Below are 17,373 nucleotides of genomic sequence, written 5' to 3' on the forward strand. Positions count from 1 at the left end.
CAGGCTTTGTTAAACAAGCCGCACACCGGTATCCACAATGATTGCGAAGTTGAGCTATGAGTATAAGCCCTCTGCTAGTACTGACTGAGCGCTGCGAGGCCCTGTGGGACAGGCGCTGTGTAGGGACAAACTTTGGTTTTAGATTTTGAAGAGAGACAAGAATTACCTGAACTTACACGGACCCTATACCAGCTTCAACACTCCATCCTTTCACCACTTTCATACCATGTTGACCAGTGTTGTGCCTGAACGCGTTCATTAAACGAAAGTTCATGAACTCGTTCATATTTTGGGCGAACGTGAACTGAACGTACTGTTTTACTGCTGATGAACGTTATTGTAAACTCGTTCATTCTGGTGTCTGTGAACAGCACGCTCTCTCAGTTCAACTTCGTTCAATAGGTTGCCAGATTTCTATAGAGCCCTCCAGGCGAAACCCCGGATAAATCACACCGTAAACAGGCCTTAATATGTAGCGGGAAAAACGCCCAATCTGGCAACACCAGCTACCAGTGTCGTAGCCTACAGCCGCGTGCGTCATCAAAACAAAATGCAGCGTGGAAGCCACAGCAGCATGGAGGCAACCGTGGAGGTATCAAAGCAGCAGTATGATCACTAAAAACAGGTTTATGACCAGGTGGTCGGTGAGGATGATGGCAACAATCTTACATTTCTCTGCAAACTTTCCCCGCCGGCTTTCAGTAAAAAAATCCGCACTTCAAATTCCTACCTCAGCCTGGTCCCTCAGTTTGTGTCAGTAAAATGTTCTTGAGGGTTTTACTATTCATGTAACTTGTTTGTTAAACCTGCCTGGTATAATTTTCCAGGATTCCTTTTTAGTATGTACTGAAATGGAATTTCAAATTGAAAAAATTATTAAAATTAAAAAAAACATTTGCACCTTAAAGACTACTTTCCTGTTTTTCTTTTAATAATTCCTCATAAAAAGACCATTCAAGCAGCACATTTTTCCTGATGTTTTTGAGAATATACTGTAGGGGTGAAAGCTGCAGCTGCTACTAGTGTGAAGTGAATGGACAGCAACAAAGCATTAAAGCAACAATGGGGAAATGCTGTCCCCTCAATGCCAATGTAAACCCTGGTTGGATAAGGATTCAAAACTGGATATGAAGATGAAATCTGACGCACAGTTTCATTGTTACAACTGATAAAATAATTGCTTCCTGTGGTTCTACAATAGGCTATGGTGCAATTGAGCAATATATGAAAAAAAAAAAGAACTATGAACTAGTTCATTTTTGGGAACTGTGAACTTAGTTCAAAATTTTGAATTATGAACTATGAACTGAACTAGTTCATTTTAAAATGTGTGAACTGAACTTTGAACTAGTTCACGTAGAAAGAGAACTTTCCCAACACTGATGTTGACCCTGCTAAGCAGATTCATCCCAAAAACATAACATAAACATTCTGCTGAAGATTCTCAGTCATCCAGGTCATAGTCATTCCGTAAAAATTCAAAAAAATATCCACTGGACTTGGTTTCCGAGATTTGAAGACGTTTCGCCACCTCTCCAGGAAGCTTGTTTTTGGAGAAAATCCTCTTGAGATTTTCAGACACTCCAGCAACATAGGGGATAGTGATGTTTTTGCGTTTAATTTTCTCATCGCTGTCTTCTGTTGCGTGTCTTTTGGATTTCCTTGCTGATTTGACAAATGCCCAGTTGGGCAAACACAAGATCCCAGTACATTTCAAGCCAAACCAAATCCTTAAATAGAGGCTAGTGCATCCTAAAGATAAAACCCCCAGACCGAATATGAGCGGAGTGGTATATGCTGTTCAGTGCAGCGAGGAATGCTCTGATCTTTATATTGGAGAAACCAAACAACCTCTCCACAGACACATGGCCCAACACAGAAGAGCGGCCGCCTCTGGACAAGACTCCGCAGTACACCTACACCTTGTTGACAAAGGACATTCTTTTGAGGACCAGAATGTTCACATTCTGGGTAAAGAAAACAGGTGGTTTGAGAGGAAGCCATCTATGTTAAGAGAGAAAAAACAAATTTAAACAGAGGTGGTGGACTCAGATTCCAGCTTCCAAAAACATACAATTCAATCATAGACATGATCCCTTCCAGATATCACCAACCCCCCCCAACCCATCACAGAGGAACGAGGGACCTACCCGCTCCAGCCGGTGAACAACACCTCCTTAAAGGAATAGTACACGCAAAACATGATTAGCCTTCATTTTCTACTCACCCCCATGCTGAACAACACTCTGGAGTACTTTTTTGATATCTCAAATGCATCTGGAGATCTGGGAGGCTTCTTGCTGTCTGCTGACATTCAAATAATGGAGGTGTATGGTGCCCGAGGCAGAAAGGTCCATAAAAGTCCACAAAAAACGTGTCAATATTCCTCCATACTGCTCGTCCAATGTATTCCAAGTGTCCTGAGTGGGTAGCATCCAGAATTTACTCGAAACGAAGTCATTTAGAATGTTTTTAGAGCATAAACAGTAGTGTATAGGATTTCCTGAAAGCGCGCACCTGCGCGATCACGACGCTACTGAAGCCGGCAGTACTCCAGAGTGTTGTTCAGCATGGGGGTGAGTAGAAAATTAAGGCTAATCATGTTTTGGGTGTACTATTCCTTTAACGACCGACCCTCAGAATCATAGACAGGTTTCAGATATTACAGGCTAACGATGGAACCAAACGATCCATTCATCGGTTACCATTTGCACGTTTCCAAGCCATACAAGGCTTTGTCTATACAGGCCTCAAACTCACTGCGGATCCAGACATTTGAATTGAGAAGCTTCCTGGAGAGGTGGCGAAACGTCTTCAAATCTTGGAAACCAAGTCCAGTGGATATTTTTTTGAATTTTTATGGAATAACATAAACATGAAAAATCATAATTTGACAAGTTTCAAACATATTAAAGTCCCTGCCAGCTTTTCCTTCCTTTAACACCTCAACTTTGGGGTCAGTTTTCAATGCCTGCTTAATGTATAACGCCCACTCACTGCTGCCATGATGAAGTGATAATCAATCCCATTCACTCCATTTGTTAGTGGACATAATAGTTTGCCTCGCCGGTGTGTTTGCATGTGACTGAAGTGGGTTTTAAAAACCAAAAATGATCAAAGTCAACTTTAATTCCCAAGTTGGTGAATACAACAAGACATTTGACTTCTGCTTTTCTATCAGTTAATAAACTTTAGATACAATATACAAAGGAGAAAAATATAAATATTTTCCTGTAAATTTGGGCAGAGTGGTGGCCTAGTGGTTAGAGCATAGAGCTTTGAGACCTGAGTTTGTGAGTTTGAAACCCACTCCCACAGATTGTCATTCTGGCTCCCTGAGCAAAAGACCCTTAACCCCCCACTGCTCCCTTAGGGGATGGGTTAAATGCAGAGAGTGAATTTCGTTGTGCTGTACTTGTGACTGTTTAATGACAATAAAACGGGAAAAAAGAAGTGGATTAAAACAAATATAGTTGAATTACAGCAAATAACTCTTAGGTGTTCATTGGATGGTGTTCATTTGGTGCCTGTTTTGTGAATAGTACTCTGTAGCACCGACTTAGAGTAAAAGTCTTAACAGTTTGCATTCAAGATGTGTGTAATCTGCAGAGATTTTTTTCCTAGAATTTACAAGCCCTGGACAGAGGGAAGCTCAGCCCAGCTGTTCCTATTTGCAGACCTGATTGGTCAGTGTTGTTTAGTAGCCTAGTAAACTAGCCCCACCCGCCAGTGGCCAAAATCATTTTTGCCTGTGAGTGGTCTAGCATCGATCAATGCTCCAGGCCCTAGAACTGTAATAATATAATAACAACACAGAGATGTGTTCGTGAATTTTTGGATGCAAAGCGGGCGGGGATTGGCATGAATTGCAGAAGCAGCAGCTTTCAATGAAGCGCTCCATTGAAAGTTAAAAGTTCTCTTTTCTGTTGGTGTTGTTCAATAAGAGTATGTATTAAGATCATTTGAGGCGAGAATATTACATTTTAAAGCATCACTATATGGTCCATTTACCGATTTAATGCGTAATTAAAAAAACTATTTCCGAAGTTGAGAGGACCGCGGCAACCAGCGGACCTCCGAGGCTAACGGCAGCCAGGGCAAACCGCAGCCCGTCTGCAGCAGCCCTCTTCAGGCATAGTCGTTTGAGAAGGACCGCTGGCTCTGATGGTGATTTTTGACTCAGTTTTGCTTCTTTTAAAATCAGTTTTGGAAGGATTAGACATTAGTCATTCATTTTTGAGAAGTACGTATAAGTCGTTTTACCGACAGGCTGTTTGTTTACACTCCCCCACCAGCTTTCTGTCGTGCTTCCTACGTCACAGTCAGTTGTGCTCATTGATCAGAGTGTTGGTCAATAGGCACAGGTTTGAAAGACAACGGGTTGTTCTCATCAACAATCTTCCGATGTCGCATTCATCTGGGCCAGACTAAATTACACCTTTCATCTCGCATTAAGTCTGGTTTATCAGGCTAGTTATTTAGACCAGTCCTTCTTTATGAATGTGCCAAAGCACACAGCGATGGATGTGGACAAAACAGACTGAATGATGGTGAGGTCAAAGATGACCAGCAAGTTACAATCATTTGAAGACAGATGAAAAGTTCTGTCTGGGGAGGCTGACACACGTGTTGCTTTGCTCTCATTTGCTGTTATCCTAGAAATATTCAAATGCATGCACTGTTCTTAGAAAAACAACGTCAGCCACCATTAAACCCTGCTTTCCAATAATGATTGTGTTTCCATAAAGAAATTAGGTCAATTTCCACACTAAGCTCCCTCTATCATATTCCTCTTTGGAACTGGCAGATACATACTTTCTGCATTTTTAGGCTCTGAGTGTTTATCTCCAGTGGAAATGACAGCTCCCAAATGATTTAAATTGGTCCCAATAAAATGTGAGAAAAAGGCCCTTAAATATGAAGTACTTCAATATATCCCATGGCTTTCTGATCGATACCTGTGGAGGACAGAGAGGGTGAACCCATTTGTGGCATGCTGGGGACAACCCATTTGTATAGCCTGTATTGAATCTAGCTTATCCATCTCTATCTGCCTTAAATCAGAACACAGCATAAAGAACATTTAAGTGAGTGACCTTTCCTATATAACAGGACAGTTACTGATGCGTTTACAAAAAGGGAGGATGTTGGCAATGAACAGCATACAATAAATCAATGAGAATGAAGCTTAACTGCTAAATAAAAAAAGATGGATGGATGGATGGATGGATGGATGGATGGATGGATGGATGGATGGATGGATGGATGGATCGATGGATGGATGGATGGATGGATGGATGGATGGATGGATGGATGGATGGATGGATGATTGATGGGTGGATGGATGGTGGAAGGATTTTGAATGGATGGATAATTCACTCATCGTTCATTAATGATGATTTGCTTAGATCATCATTAAACTCAGGGTTTTATCACTTTCATGGTTTTCTGGAAGTTTAACCCAAATCAGCCCCAAAAGCTGCTTCTCCATAATTGGTTCTCGTTCTGCAGAGTAGATTTAAACTAGAAGACCTGAGGTGTCTGGGTGGTTGATACTCTGACAAAAAGTCTGTAATATATCCTGGTGCTAAATTATTCAGTGATGTTAGACTAACAGAAGTATTTTAAACTCTGTTCTCTGAAAGCAAAGGGCGCTAATATGGATCCATGGGGAACCAACCAGCTTTACCACAATGGTTTACCCAGTTTTCCCAATTAAAATAACTTAACTTTAAAGGAGGCAGTTGATTTGTATTTAATGGAGACTGTAGTTTATTGTATTGCCATCTGTGTTTTCCTGCCGTTGACCTGCCGTGGTTGGGGGTATAGAGAGGGTGTGAAAACTTTCTTGTAAATTAAAGGGGGAAAAGCTAGGGAACCACTGCTCCAATCCATGCAATCTCAGTTTGTATTGTGTCAAAAGATGGACACTTTCATGGCTACTTTTTAATAGGGGGTGCAGGCTGATAGATTTCCTCTGATCTGAGTCGACCTATTGGCCCTGGTCCATCCAGCTCCTGTGAGGTAGATCTCTGTCCTGACCTCTCAGCGGTCATCGGAGCCATACTGACAAAAGCCTAAATGCCACAACTATCATTCTTGCTCTTAATTAAACTCTGCATTACAGCAGGAAAATATGTGGCGTGTTTGTGTGAAATCATGAAGGTCACCGGTGTTTGTTTACGCTCCCTGTACCCAAGCTAGAGGGGCTTCTGCAGCTGGAGCCTTTCATTAGACGTGACACTTGTGGCCAAGGGCGGCCCTTTCTGCTCCTTATTGCTGGCCAGCGGGGGGGAGGATATGCAAAGAAGCTGAGATCTGTGTTGCTGGAAAGTACCGGCATCGTACAGAAACTAAAACATATGTGTTTAAGATGACAGGCAAGGTAAGACTACTGGGTTTCCAGGTGGTTTAATGCATCAAGAAAGACAAGGCATAGAGTGTTAAGAAGAGTCCAAATTGCCTCCTATGTGCGGCACATCTTTATTACCAAACTTCGAGTTCTGTGTTCTTGGACCAAAGGATTTATGTCAGCTGGTTAATAACTAAACAACCGTGAAAGGAAAAGCAGTCCTGGAATGGAGGAGCTGTAATCTCACTGAAACGTGTTTAATCTCAAGGAGGGGAGGTAATCTGTTGAGATGGGCTCACAGAGGCAGCCCATTTATGCAGAAAGACTGTTTCTATTTTAGTGAAGTGCCACCCTGCAGGATGTATTAATCCTGGTTGTGTGGGTGTGTTTGTGCATGTGTGCCGTTCAGGTTCGCAGACACAGAAACAGAGCTGCATATCAGGGATGTTTGCAGTGGAGGAAAGTCTTAGCTGGAAGAGGACGGCGATGGGGCGGACAAGGTGGACATGAAAGGTGTCGGAGCGAAGGCAGGATGGATTAGAAAACTCCTGCTATAGATCTTAAACCTTACAGCAGCAACAAGGGCTGCTGAAAAAAAAATCCTTTTCTGTTATTGCAGACGTTTAATCATTCATTAAAAAAAGCTATAAAAAATGTTATCCTTCAATTAGATTTTTTTCATTCCCTGTTTGTATTTGCCTATAGCGAAAAACCAAAAGTAAACGTTGCAAAGGACAATTTGTCTCTTATTCAAAATGAAGAAAGGAATAATTAAAAGCCAAGGATCGTGAAACTCTTTTCTAACAGGACTGAACCTTATAGAGTTAATTTTATTTTACTATTGTTGCAAATAAAGAAAACAATATATAAACATTAAAAAATAGCAATCCAGGAATGAAACTTCTCTATTTTCAAATGTTATATCACCAAAGTTTATTATTTCAAAATATTTTACAGATACCTGGTTTTATTGTTTAATTTTATTTTTAAACATTTTTTATTTTAAATATAATACATATTTTTAATATTCTAAAAATTAAAAACTTAATTTTAAGTTCTTTTATATTAAAAATTTAAAGGGGAAGACCGTTTTTTTTTTTCTTGGGCCCTTGATTTTACGTTATTCCATCATGTTCTACTCACCCTTATTAGTTTTGTGTCATGTGGAGCCGTTCTGAAGATATTCCGTTAGGTTATATCTAAGTAACGTCTTCCTATGGGCAACGACTTGAAGGCACAAACTAAAGTGTTCATAATTTATTCTTTATGGTACGCCAGCATTCATAACATGTAGGCGAATCACTGACCCCAGACAACCGTGGTTATATTTTTTATATTTCTAGCTTTTAAAAACAAAGTGGAGGGTGTATGACGTCATCCGTGCGCCGGCTACCGTTCATTCTTCCTGTCCGCTGAACTGCTGCTAGTTTTACTCACATGCCTGGAAGATGTCTAGTGCTGCTACCACAGATGATCTCGCTCTCCAAATGGAATTGAACAATTCAGATTAGCTAGCCGAATGAATAGAAGCGGTAGAGAGTAGCCGCCTGTGCCGCCTGTGGCCTGGGCTGCTTTACACAACTCCAGTCTGGCGCGCGGATGACATCATACACAGAAGAAATTGTTATAATATCGTATTTTGACCAAAGTATCGTGACACCTATTGTATCGCAATACCATGCCAATATTTACCCCTCCGTATGACAACGCAGACTCAGCAGATGCAAAATAACACTTATGCAATTAGCCTTGAATACAAAAAAGAAGAAAGTGTGTCTCTCAATGGTGCATATCTGTTATAAAAAAGCAGCTGTTCATTGAGTAGTCAGAAATGTTACTAGTAAGAGTAGAAAGTTCAATGCTATAAAACTATTCCTAAAAGTTAATTTTTTTCAAAAAGTTACTTAAGTATATGTAACTGAGTAGATGTAACTAGTTACTATCCACCTCTACCTGCCTCTCTCCACCAAAGCTATATTTTAGTAACTGGAACATGCTAGAGAGGCTAACATCTGAATTAGCTGTTCCAACTAGTAGGAAAAAAAAACTAAACTGTGAAAACACTAAAGCAAAGAGTGACCAAATAAATCAAATAAATGTCACATTTAAAAACAGACATAATAATAATGAATAAAAAAAATGTTTTTAAAGTATTATTAGAATAACGTTTACCTCAATACTGAAACATAATAAATTGATTTGTTCATTAATAAAATCAGGGGCATAGATAGAGATTTATTTGGAAATGGCAGCTTATGACCAATGATAGCCATTTGCTACACTAATAAAAATCTATCTAGACCGATCTTTCCCACTGCATTTCCATGTTTTATGATCAATAATAATCCCCACCCCCACCTCCCACATTACAGCTTCGCCTCCAGGGCAAACAGACAGCGATGGGCTTCCAGTCACCGAGATGGAAGGGAGACATCACAACCTCGAAATCTGATGCACGAATTTGAGCCGTAAAATAGAAAATTATTGTTTTCTCTTACTTTCCAGCAATTTTAACAGCAGGTGAATTTACAGACCAGATCAAAACTGGAACACATTCAGGTGTTCCCTAAAGAAAAGGATCCATCCATCCATTTTCTGTTATGCTTATCCCTGCTGGGGTAGTGAGGGATGCTGGTGCCTATCTCCAGCTTTCTACAGGTGAGAGGCAGGGCCATCGCAGGGCAACACAGAGACAAACAGGACAAACAACCATTCACACACACACTAACACCTAAGGAGGATTTAGAGAAGCCAACTAATCTAACAGACATGTTTTTGGACTGTGGAAGGAAGCCGGGGTACCCGGAGAGAACCCACGCATGCTCAGGTAGAACATGCAAATTCCATGCAGAAACACCCAGGGCCGAGAACCCGGAAGCTTGGCAGTGCTACCCACTGCTTCGCTGAGCAGCTCAAAAGGATTCAAATGCATATAAAGGGTTTTAAGAAGCTTGCATAATGGCCCTACTTCCCCCCATTGAAAATCTATAAAATATGCTTAAAAGTAGTTTCCTGACAGTGATCGAATGAATTTAGAAAAGCAAACAAAAAACCTAGAAATCAACACCAGTGGGAGTGGACTGAGTGGGTGTTCATGGTGTTGCTTTTGAGTAGTTCAAATCGAGTAGGTTCTGTTGAGTCATCAGTAGCACGCATTACATGTGGAGGACCTCAAGGCTCCATATTAGGCCCTCTTCTCTCTTCTCTCCATTTATTTCTTCTCAGACCAGTTTTCTGCAAATTTAGTGTTGCTTCTCAGTTTTAGGCTAATGACAACCGGTAAAACAGGAAAAGCTCACTTTCTGAATTATAGTGCTGAAGTCAAAGTATGGATATCAGGACAATGATTGTCATATATATTGATGTATTGCTAAGTCAACCCCAATGGCTTTCCTCTGCTATATATATATATATATATATATATATATATATATATATATATATATATATATATATATATATATATATATATATATATATATATATATATATATATATATATATATATATATATATATATATATATACAGAGATGGGAAGTAACGAAGTACAAATACTTCGTTACTGTACTCAAGTAGATTTTTCTGATATTTTTACTTTACTTTACTACTTATTTTTATGGCTACTTTTTACTTCTACTCCTTACATTTTTACACAAATATCTGTACTTTCTACTCCTTACATTTTAAAAAATTGGCTCGTTACTTTAGTTTTGAATCATTTCAATGGAGTTACCGTTATTATTTTTCACGTCATCAATACCAAAATTCAATCTAATTGGATGTGAATCTACGTTGCATTTGACGCACCACTACAAGATGAATCGACAGATTCGGCGGTATTCATTGGCGGCAAATCATTGCAGCTTGGTGGCGGTGGCGTTAGCATAGTAGCATGGACGACGAGATGATTGAAAATGAACACAACGGAGATCTAGTCCTATTGGCAGACATCCATTTAAAATGTAGGCAACGGCATGAAAAAAGTGGTTTCTACTTTTACTTTTATACTTTAAGTAAATTTACAAGCCTGTACTTTGTTACTTTTACTTGAGTAGAGAAGTTTAATCAGTACTTCCACTTTTACCAGAGTATTTTTTAACACAAGTTTCTGTACTTTTACTTAAGTACGGAAAGTGAGTACTTTTGCCATCTCTGTATATATATATATATATATATATATATATGATCAGTATACATACTGTATACTGTTATTTCTTTTAGTAGGAAAGTCATGATAGGTGCATCATCGGGGGGAAACCTCCACCTACTATAACTCATCAAAGCCCAATGTTTCAATGACACCCATATTACAGGTGCTTGTAATCCTTTGAACAGAACAGTTTATACAAACACGGGCAAGATCATCAGAGCATATCTAACAAGCAACACAAATTTCCTCACCTGGAGTTGATGTCAGTCTGCGGTACCCCTGCTCCTCCCCCACTTCCCCCACGGGTCTTCTCTAGAGCCAGTTTGGTGAAGATGCCCACCAACACCATGACTGCGACAACACCACATATGATGTAAACAATGAGGTGTGTACCATCCCGGTCCGAATCCCCCTGGCCCTCTGTGATGGTCGCCACTGGCTTCCCGGTGTTGGCCCAGATGGGCGAGTCGTAGTTGGAGCAGATGGTCTGGTCCAGCCTCTGCTGACGGAACTGGCAGCAAAAGCGATAAAAGCAAGTACCGCAGCAGTACAGAAAGACCCCCGCGTTGCAGTTGAATGGCGGGTCCCACTGGCCCATTACATCATAATAACCCTGGCATCGGGTTCCTCCAACTGGTGGGTCATCCTCATCATCACCGTCTCCACCACTGGTGGGTGTGGAAAGCCCCGTCTCTGGAGGAGTCCCCTGGGTTACGTCCTGATATCTTGGAGATGTCTGGTTGACCACTTTGGTGGGGGTGAGATAGGGGTCGTTCTCCGTGACGGTTGCCAAGGAGAAGGAAGAGTCCTGGGTGAGCGCTGGTTGGCTGACCAGGTAAGAAAGGGAGACGAAGAAGAGAAAAGGGTGTTGGGATGAGAGGCTTGTGGCCGCCATGCTTCTCTGAGAGCTCCTTCCTCCAATGTCCCACCTTCAGGCATTAAACAGGAAGGTGACATTTTAAAGACAGATGGAAGAGAGTTACGATGAAACAAAGGTCACAGACAGGAAAGTGACATTTAGATGCATTAAATCAAATACATCAAAACAGCTTTGCTTGAGTTGTTATCAATTCAACAAAAAAGACTAAAGTGAGTGACCTCTGGTACCCGCTTTGCCATCTTTAGCTCTTTGCATTCAGGGCTTGTTCATTTTGCATTGTGGCAACCCTTTCCTCGCCACAAAGTTGCCGACAAATAGATAGCGTTTATCTAAGTTGCCAGGATAGGACATTAACAGAAAGAATAGAAACCAATTTCTTTGTTTACTGTTGTGATCCTGCAGCAGTAAATGGTTTTAAAACTGACCTAAAAACAAAAATACTGATCCTGATGTGCAAGATTGATTCTCTAGGCTTATGGAATCAATAAAGAAACGAGGGCAGCCAATTATTGAAATACCAACGGAAAACTATTTTGCTTATATATATATGTGTGTGTGTGTGTGTTAGATGCAGAAAATTACAGTAACAAATCCTTCATTCTTTATCATTCTTTAAAGTGATTTTTGTTTGTTTTGAAGTAGCTCAAATGCAATAATAATAATAAAACATTTGGAATATTTTCCTACCTTCTCCAGGTCTCTCTTTAAGACAAGTTGGTGAAATTCCTTCCCAAAACGAATTCTGTTCAGAATTACCAGCAAAGTTCACTCAGCAGCATTATTCCCTATATCCCTGCTCATGTGTTCTCCATGGCAGCTGTGCACTCATTCTGTGAAATCCAACTCAGAGCGATCCACTCCTGTTATCCTTGTCACTCTTTAAATTCTCTCTTTTCCATACATGCTGCAGAGTGGGAGTTAAGTCCAAGATTTTTTTTTTTATTATTATTATTTTGGTTCCTTTTAATGACTGAAATCAAAAGAGAGTGAGTGGCTGCAGGGAGCTCCGCAACAGTTCGGAAACTAAATGACATCTCCTTTTCTGTTTACCTCTCAGCAGGAGGGGAGGAGGGAGAGAAAGAGAGAGAGAGGGGGAGGAAAGGAAGAGTGTGTGTGTCCCTACATCAGAAAGTGAGTGTAGGGGGGGCATTATATCCAGCTGCATCTCCCATCAGAGCCAGAGGAAAAAAGCCTGGAAGGAGGGAGGAAGGAAGGATGGAAGAGGGAGAAGGGAAAAATAAAAAACGGTGGGGAAAATTAGGATGTTCACTGAATAAAGAGTAATTAGTCTGCACTCTTCCTTGCCTTTTCCTGCAGCATCTTCTGGTGGCTAACATTGACCAAAATAAGGAAAATTGTAAACAATTTAGCTAAAACTAAGAGAGAAGGCTGATTTTTGTACAACCACTTAATCCACTGGACAGTATTTCATTTTAAATCAAATTAACTGATATAAGTGCTGAGAGAATAAAGGCATGTATGCTCTGCATTTATTGAGAAATCTATTCTTTAACTTGAGGTTGTGGGATTTCTCAAGGATCAATTCTTGTTCGTCTTCATTATTTTTCTTTCTTTAGCATCTATATTTAGAAAACATGGCCTCTCTTTCCAATGCTAAGCAGATGAATGTTAGCTCTACCTGCCACACCAAACGATCCATGTGCCAATCAACCCACTATTAAACTACTGAAGATGTTAAACGTTTAGTTGCTCTGATTCTTTAAGCTTTGATGAAATCAGTACCGAGGTTATTCCTGTCCAATAGTACAGTAGCAGCCATTCAAAATTTCTTGACTTTCCTTGATGGGCCCTTGGCTGGTCCCCTACAATACATTTTTAAACATCAGTCTTTGTACTTAAATGTTCTTTCTGTCATGATTTATGGACATCCAGATCTAAAGAGAAGGATCATCTCCTGGTCAGACCATGTAATTCAGTGAAAGGGTGGAGTCAGAGTGAAAAATATGCAAGAGGAGGTCATTCCAGTGGCTGGAGGTTGGAGGAGATTTTGCAGGGAGTTTGAGGGAAGTCGGCTGCCATTCATTTGACTGGGAACTGCCATATTGAATGACTGCTGCTGTAGCTATCAATTAAAGAAATAATAATCAAAAAAGCTTTATCAATCCCAAAGGGAAATTAAATGTTGCAGTAATTCATGAGTTATGTTTTTATACAGGTGTTGTAGGTGTTGATAACTGTAGGCAGGAAGGACCTTCTGTATTGGTCTGTCTCCCACAGGTTCTCTTAATAAAGAAAATTAAAAAATCTTCTGAAGAGGATGCTCATTGTTGTCCTTAATGTTCTTCACTTTTTGAAGAATTCATCAATGTAAAAACATCTCCAGAGGTTCTAGAGGAGTTCCTAAAACAGAGCCAGTCCTCTTTAACAGCTGGTTGAGCTTTTTTAAGTCGTTAGGTCTAGTACTGTTACCCCAGCAGATGAGGGAGGAAGACATCACTCTCTCGCCAACAGACTGATAGAAGATCTGCAGCATCTTGCTGCAAACGTCGAAGGACCAAAGATTCCTTAAGAAGTAGACTCAACCCTGTCACTTCGTGTAGACGGCGTCACGTTGTCCAGGTGAACACCAAGGTATTTCTAGTCCTCCACCACCTCCACTTCTTCTACCATGATGTTAACAGGATACAACTTGTTCCTGTTTCTTCTGAAATCTACAATCATCTCCTTGTTTTGTTGATGTTCAAGATGCGATGATTGTTTCCACACCATGCTACACATCGCTTCACCAGCTCTCTGCACTCAGCTTCTGCTCCATCTTTGATGCTTCCAATGACTGTAGAGTCATCCCAGTATATCTGTAGATAACAGGATTCTGTCTGGTCCTGGAAGTCAGAGGTGAACAGAGGAAAAAGGAATGGAGAGAGTACCGTCCCCTGTGGTGCTCCTGTGCTGCTGACTACTTGATCAGACAGCTGAGCCTTCAGTCTAACAAACTGTGGTCTGTCTGTCAGCTAGTATTTGTTCCAGGTGATTTTTGATTCCTCCACTTGAGTCTTCTGAAGTTTCTCACAGTCAGTCAGGTTGATTTGTATAAATGCACAGGAGAAATCAAAGAACTGATCCTCACAGTGCTGTTTGGGTCTGTTGGGCTTGTTCAAGCAGGTGTATGATGGCATCATCAGCTCCATCTCCACAGTGATAAGCAAACTGCAGGGAGTCCCAATTTTGCATTATCAGCTTTCCACCAACCTTTCCAGCCTGCTACTAGAGTTTTCCGCCTGCCAGTACTCTGTTCAGCCTGCCACAAGCCTGTACAGACATTATTTTTCAGCCTGCTACCATCAGTCGTCATCTTCCTTTTTCACCTGCCTGTAGCCCGTTTAGCCATCGGCTGCCATTTAAAGTCTGCCACCAACCTATTCAGCCCCTCACCATCCTTTTAAGCCATCATCTTTACCTTCAGTATGTCACATAGCCTATTCAATTTGTTAGCAGCCTGTTCATCTATGATTTGCTTTCTCAAGTCTGCCACTAGCCTGTTCAGACTGTTCCAATGGCCACCAGCTTGGTCAGCCTACCACCATACAGTTTTATGTTAACCTTCAGTTCAGTCGTTCAGATCTTCATCTTTCAATCAACCTTATAAGAGCAACACTGTGTCCATCTGAATTATTGGGTTCATTCCGGTATAAGAACATTAAAAGATCATGCAAAAGCATGGAGCTTGTTGCAAGACAACAGCCCTGCCGACTGCTCCACTGTGAAGCCACCACTATGAATTCATTCAAGCATAAATATGCACATATAAACATATAAAGTAAATTCACATAAGAAGTCAAAAATGGATTGCTAAAAAAATCATTCTTCATATTTCACAAAGTGTTTGCTAAATCAAATGAGTTTTAATGAATGTCAATTAAAAGATTTAATTCAGGCAGCATTTTAGGTCTTGCTTTACATTTCAGGGGTCACCAACCTTTTTAAGGCTGAGGTCTACTTCATGAGTACTGAATTTAAAGGAAGGGGTTCAAATTCTGACGTATGAACTGGAGGGGTCAACATTCATCTAAATTTAATAAATAATAAACAGATATCTAATGGTTCTTATAATTTCTAATTTTCTTTTAGTTCTTTTGAAATATTTATAAATGCTCTATAAATACTTAAAAAAGAAGAGCAACAGAATCAAATTTAATTTCAGACTTAACCCACATGTGAGTTGTTCTGTTTTCAGAAGATGCTGAGCCCCCATGTGGTCCTGGAGGGCCCCTTGGTGCCTGCAGGCACCGCGTTGGTGACCCCTGCATTAGATAGTGTGTATGCTGCCATTTTAGGTTTTACAGTAAATCAAATGCAGAACTTCTAGCCTTCAATGTCCAAAAGAGTAATTCAGCTCCCTGGAGAAGAGGGTCCGGTTTATTTTTATGGAAAAATATTTTTATTTGTATACATGCAAACTGATACAAAACACCAACCAGAAAGGAAATGAAAGTGACTGATTGGCAGGAAGTTTCCGCTTCTTACCAAAGTTTAAAAGGGCTTTGCAGGTTTTCTTATCTCTTTAATGCCTCAGTTGTCAATTCCTTCTTATTATTCTATCTCATCTGCTTATACTGTCTTCATCTGAATGTGCACATTTGTGTAAATGAGGGTAACTGCCTATCCGCCCTGCTGGGGCACAGCATGAGATCAGAGAACAAAGCAATGGTGCTTTTCTGATGTTTGTCGATTTTGTCGAGCTGAAGCAACTCGGCGTTGGAGGCAGGCTGCGCTGCGGCACAGTGGCTGAATCAACGCTTAGATTTTCATTTTAGATGCTTGACCAGAATAAACTCTTGTAAATGTACTGTTCACCTTAGGGTGGCAGACTTTGATTTGTTGATATGGCAAATAATGGAGAAATAAGTGAGCTCAAACTTTTTTTTTTTTTTTTTACTTTGCCTGCATTAGAATTTGATTATCTTCTAGCACTGATGTCTGTGCTCTCATGCTGTTAAGGAGCAATGAACATCTAATGCCACATGTCATCTCCAGCTTTAATAAGAAAACTTAGGATGACACATTGCTGCATGCTTTGTTTTGTGAAGACAAAAACATGTTAATTTGCCACCGTATACAACAACACCCCACAGCCACAAGGCTACGGAGGGCTGGCACAGTAGCCACTGTGGCACATTAGGATCTCACAAAGGGAGTTGATGTCTAAATTATTTACAGTATATAATATATATTTTTTTTTATTTTATTAATTTATTTTTTTTTACTTTGAAACTACAAACCTCTATGCGTTTAGTTTCTATGGATGCATCTACAGAAGTACTTCAGTTTGTTGGGGTTACATCTGCAACATTACCTGGAATTTTCTTATTCTTTCAAGTCATCTGGGTTATCATGTCCATTTTTCACCCAGCATTGTTCTGTGTTTAGCTCCACTCATTGTTACAACAACCTGCTATCCTGTTCCTAGTTAAGAGCCTCCCTATAGCATGATGGTGTCACCACCGTTAATGTATAATGTATTGTGTTCTCCAGTATCCATGTTAACTGGTAGTTCCCTGTAACTCTGTGGGATGTTCTTATGGTTTTCCTTTTTTCCACTAAGCCTCCTGCTGATGCTGCTGTTCAGCTTTTCCCTCCTCTTGTCACTCCATCATGTCATATCTTTCATTGTTATGTCATCGATATTGTTGCAAGCGAGGAACACATTTTGTAAATGGAAATTTGAATAAATAAATAAAAAATTTTATATTTCCATTTTATTTTTTTCAAATATTTTTCATTTCTAGTTTTTCAGAATTAGTTTTATAAATCGCATTTTACATATCACATTCACTTCAAGCCAAATACAAGCACTCGCTATTGAATAATAAAAACTGTGTTGCAAATACCCATGCAAACTGACAGAAATGCATCTTCGCTTCTCCCTTTAGAGGAAAGCCCGCCCTCAGAAATGAAGAGAATGTTGTCATTGTGACACCAGGGTTGAAGCAGTTTTTTCTTTAAGCGTTAAATGATTCATCCTAGTGAC

General features: G+C 40.2%; 1 protein-coding gene across 1 annotated transcript in view; it reads right to left on the minus strand.

Annotated features, from left to right (window-relative positions):
- The window catches only part of LOC119772658 (protein shisa-9-like), a 48,915-nt gene extending 37,485 nt beyond the window's left edge, over positions 1-11,430 (minus strand). The window contains exon 1 of the mRNA XM_038269176.1: positions 10,756-11,430. Coding sequence (XP_038125104.1) covers positions 10,756-11,399 — 644 coding nt within the window. The 5' untranslated portion in view covers positions 11,400-11,430. The remainder of the gene's footprint in view (positions 1-10,755) is intronic.
- Positions 11,431-17,373: the final 5,943 nt, after the last annotated feature.

This window comes from Cyprinodon tularosa, unplaced genomic scaffold (assembly GCF_016077235.1).
Source record: "Cyprinodon tularosa strain WSP-4 unplaced genomic scaffold, ASM1607723v1 ctg722, whole genome shotgun sequence".
Taxonomy (NCBI): domain Eukaryota; kingdom Metazoa; phylum Chordata; class Actinopteri; order Cyprinodontiformes; family Cyprinodontidae; genus Cyprinodon; species Cyprinodon tularosa.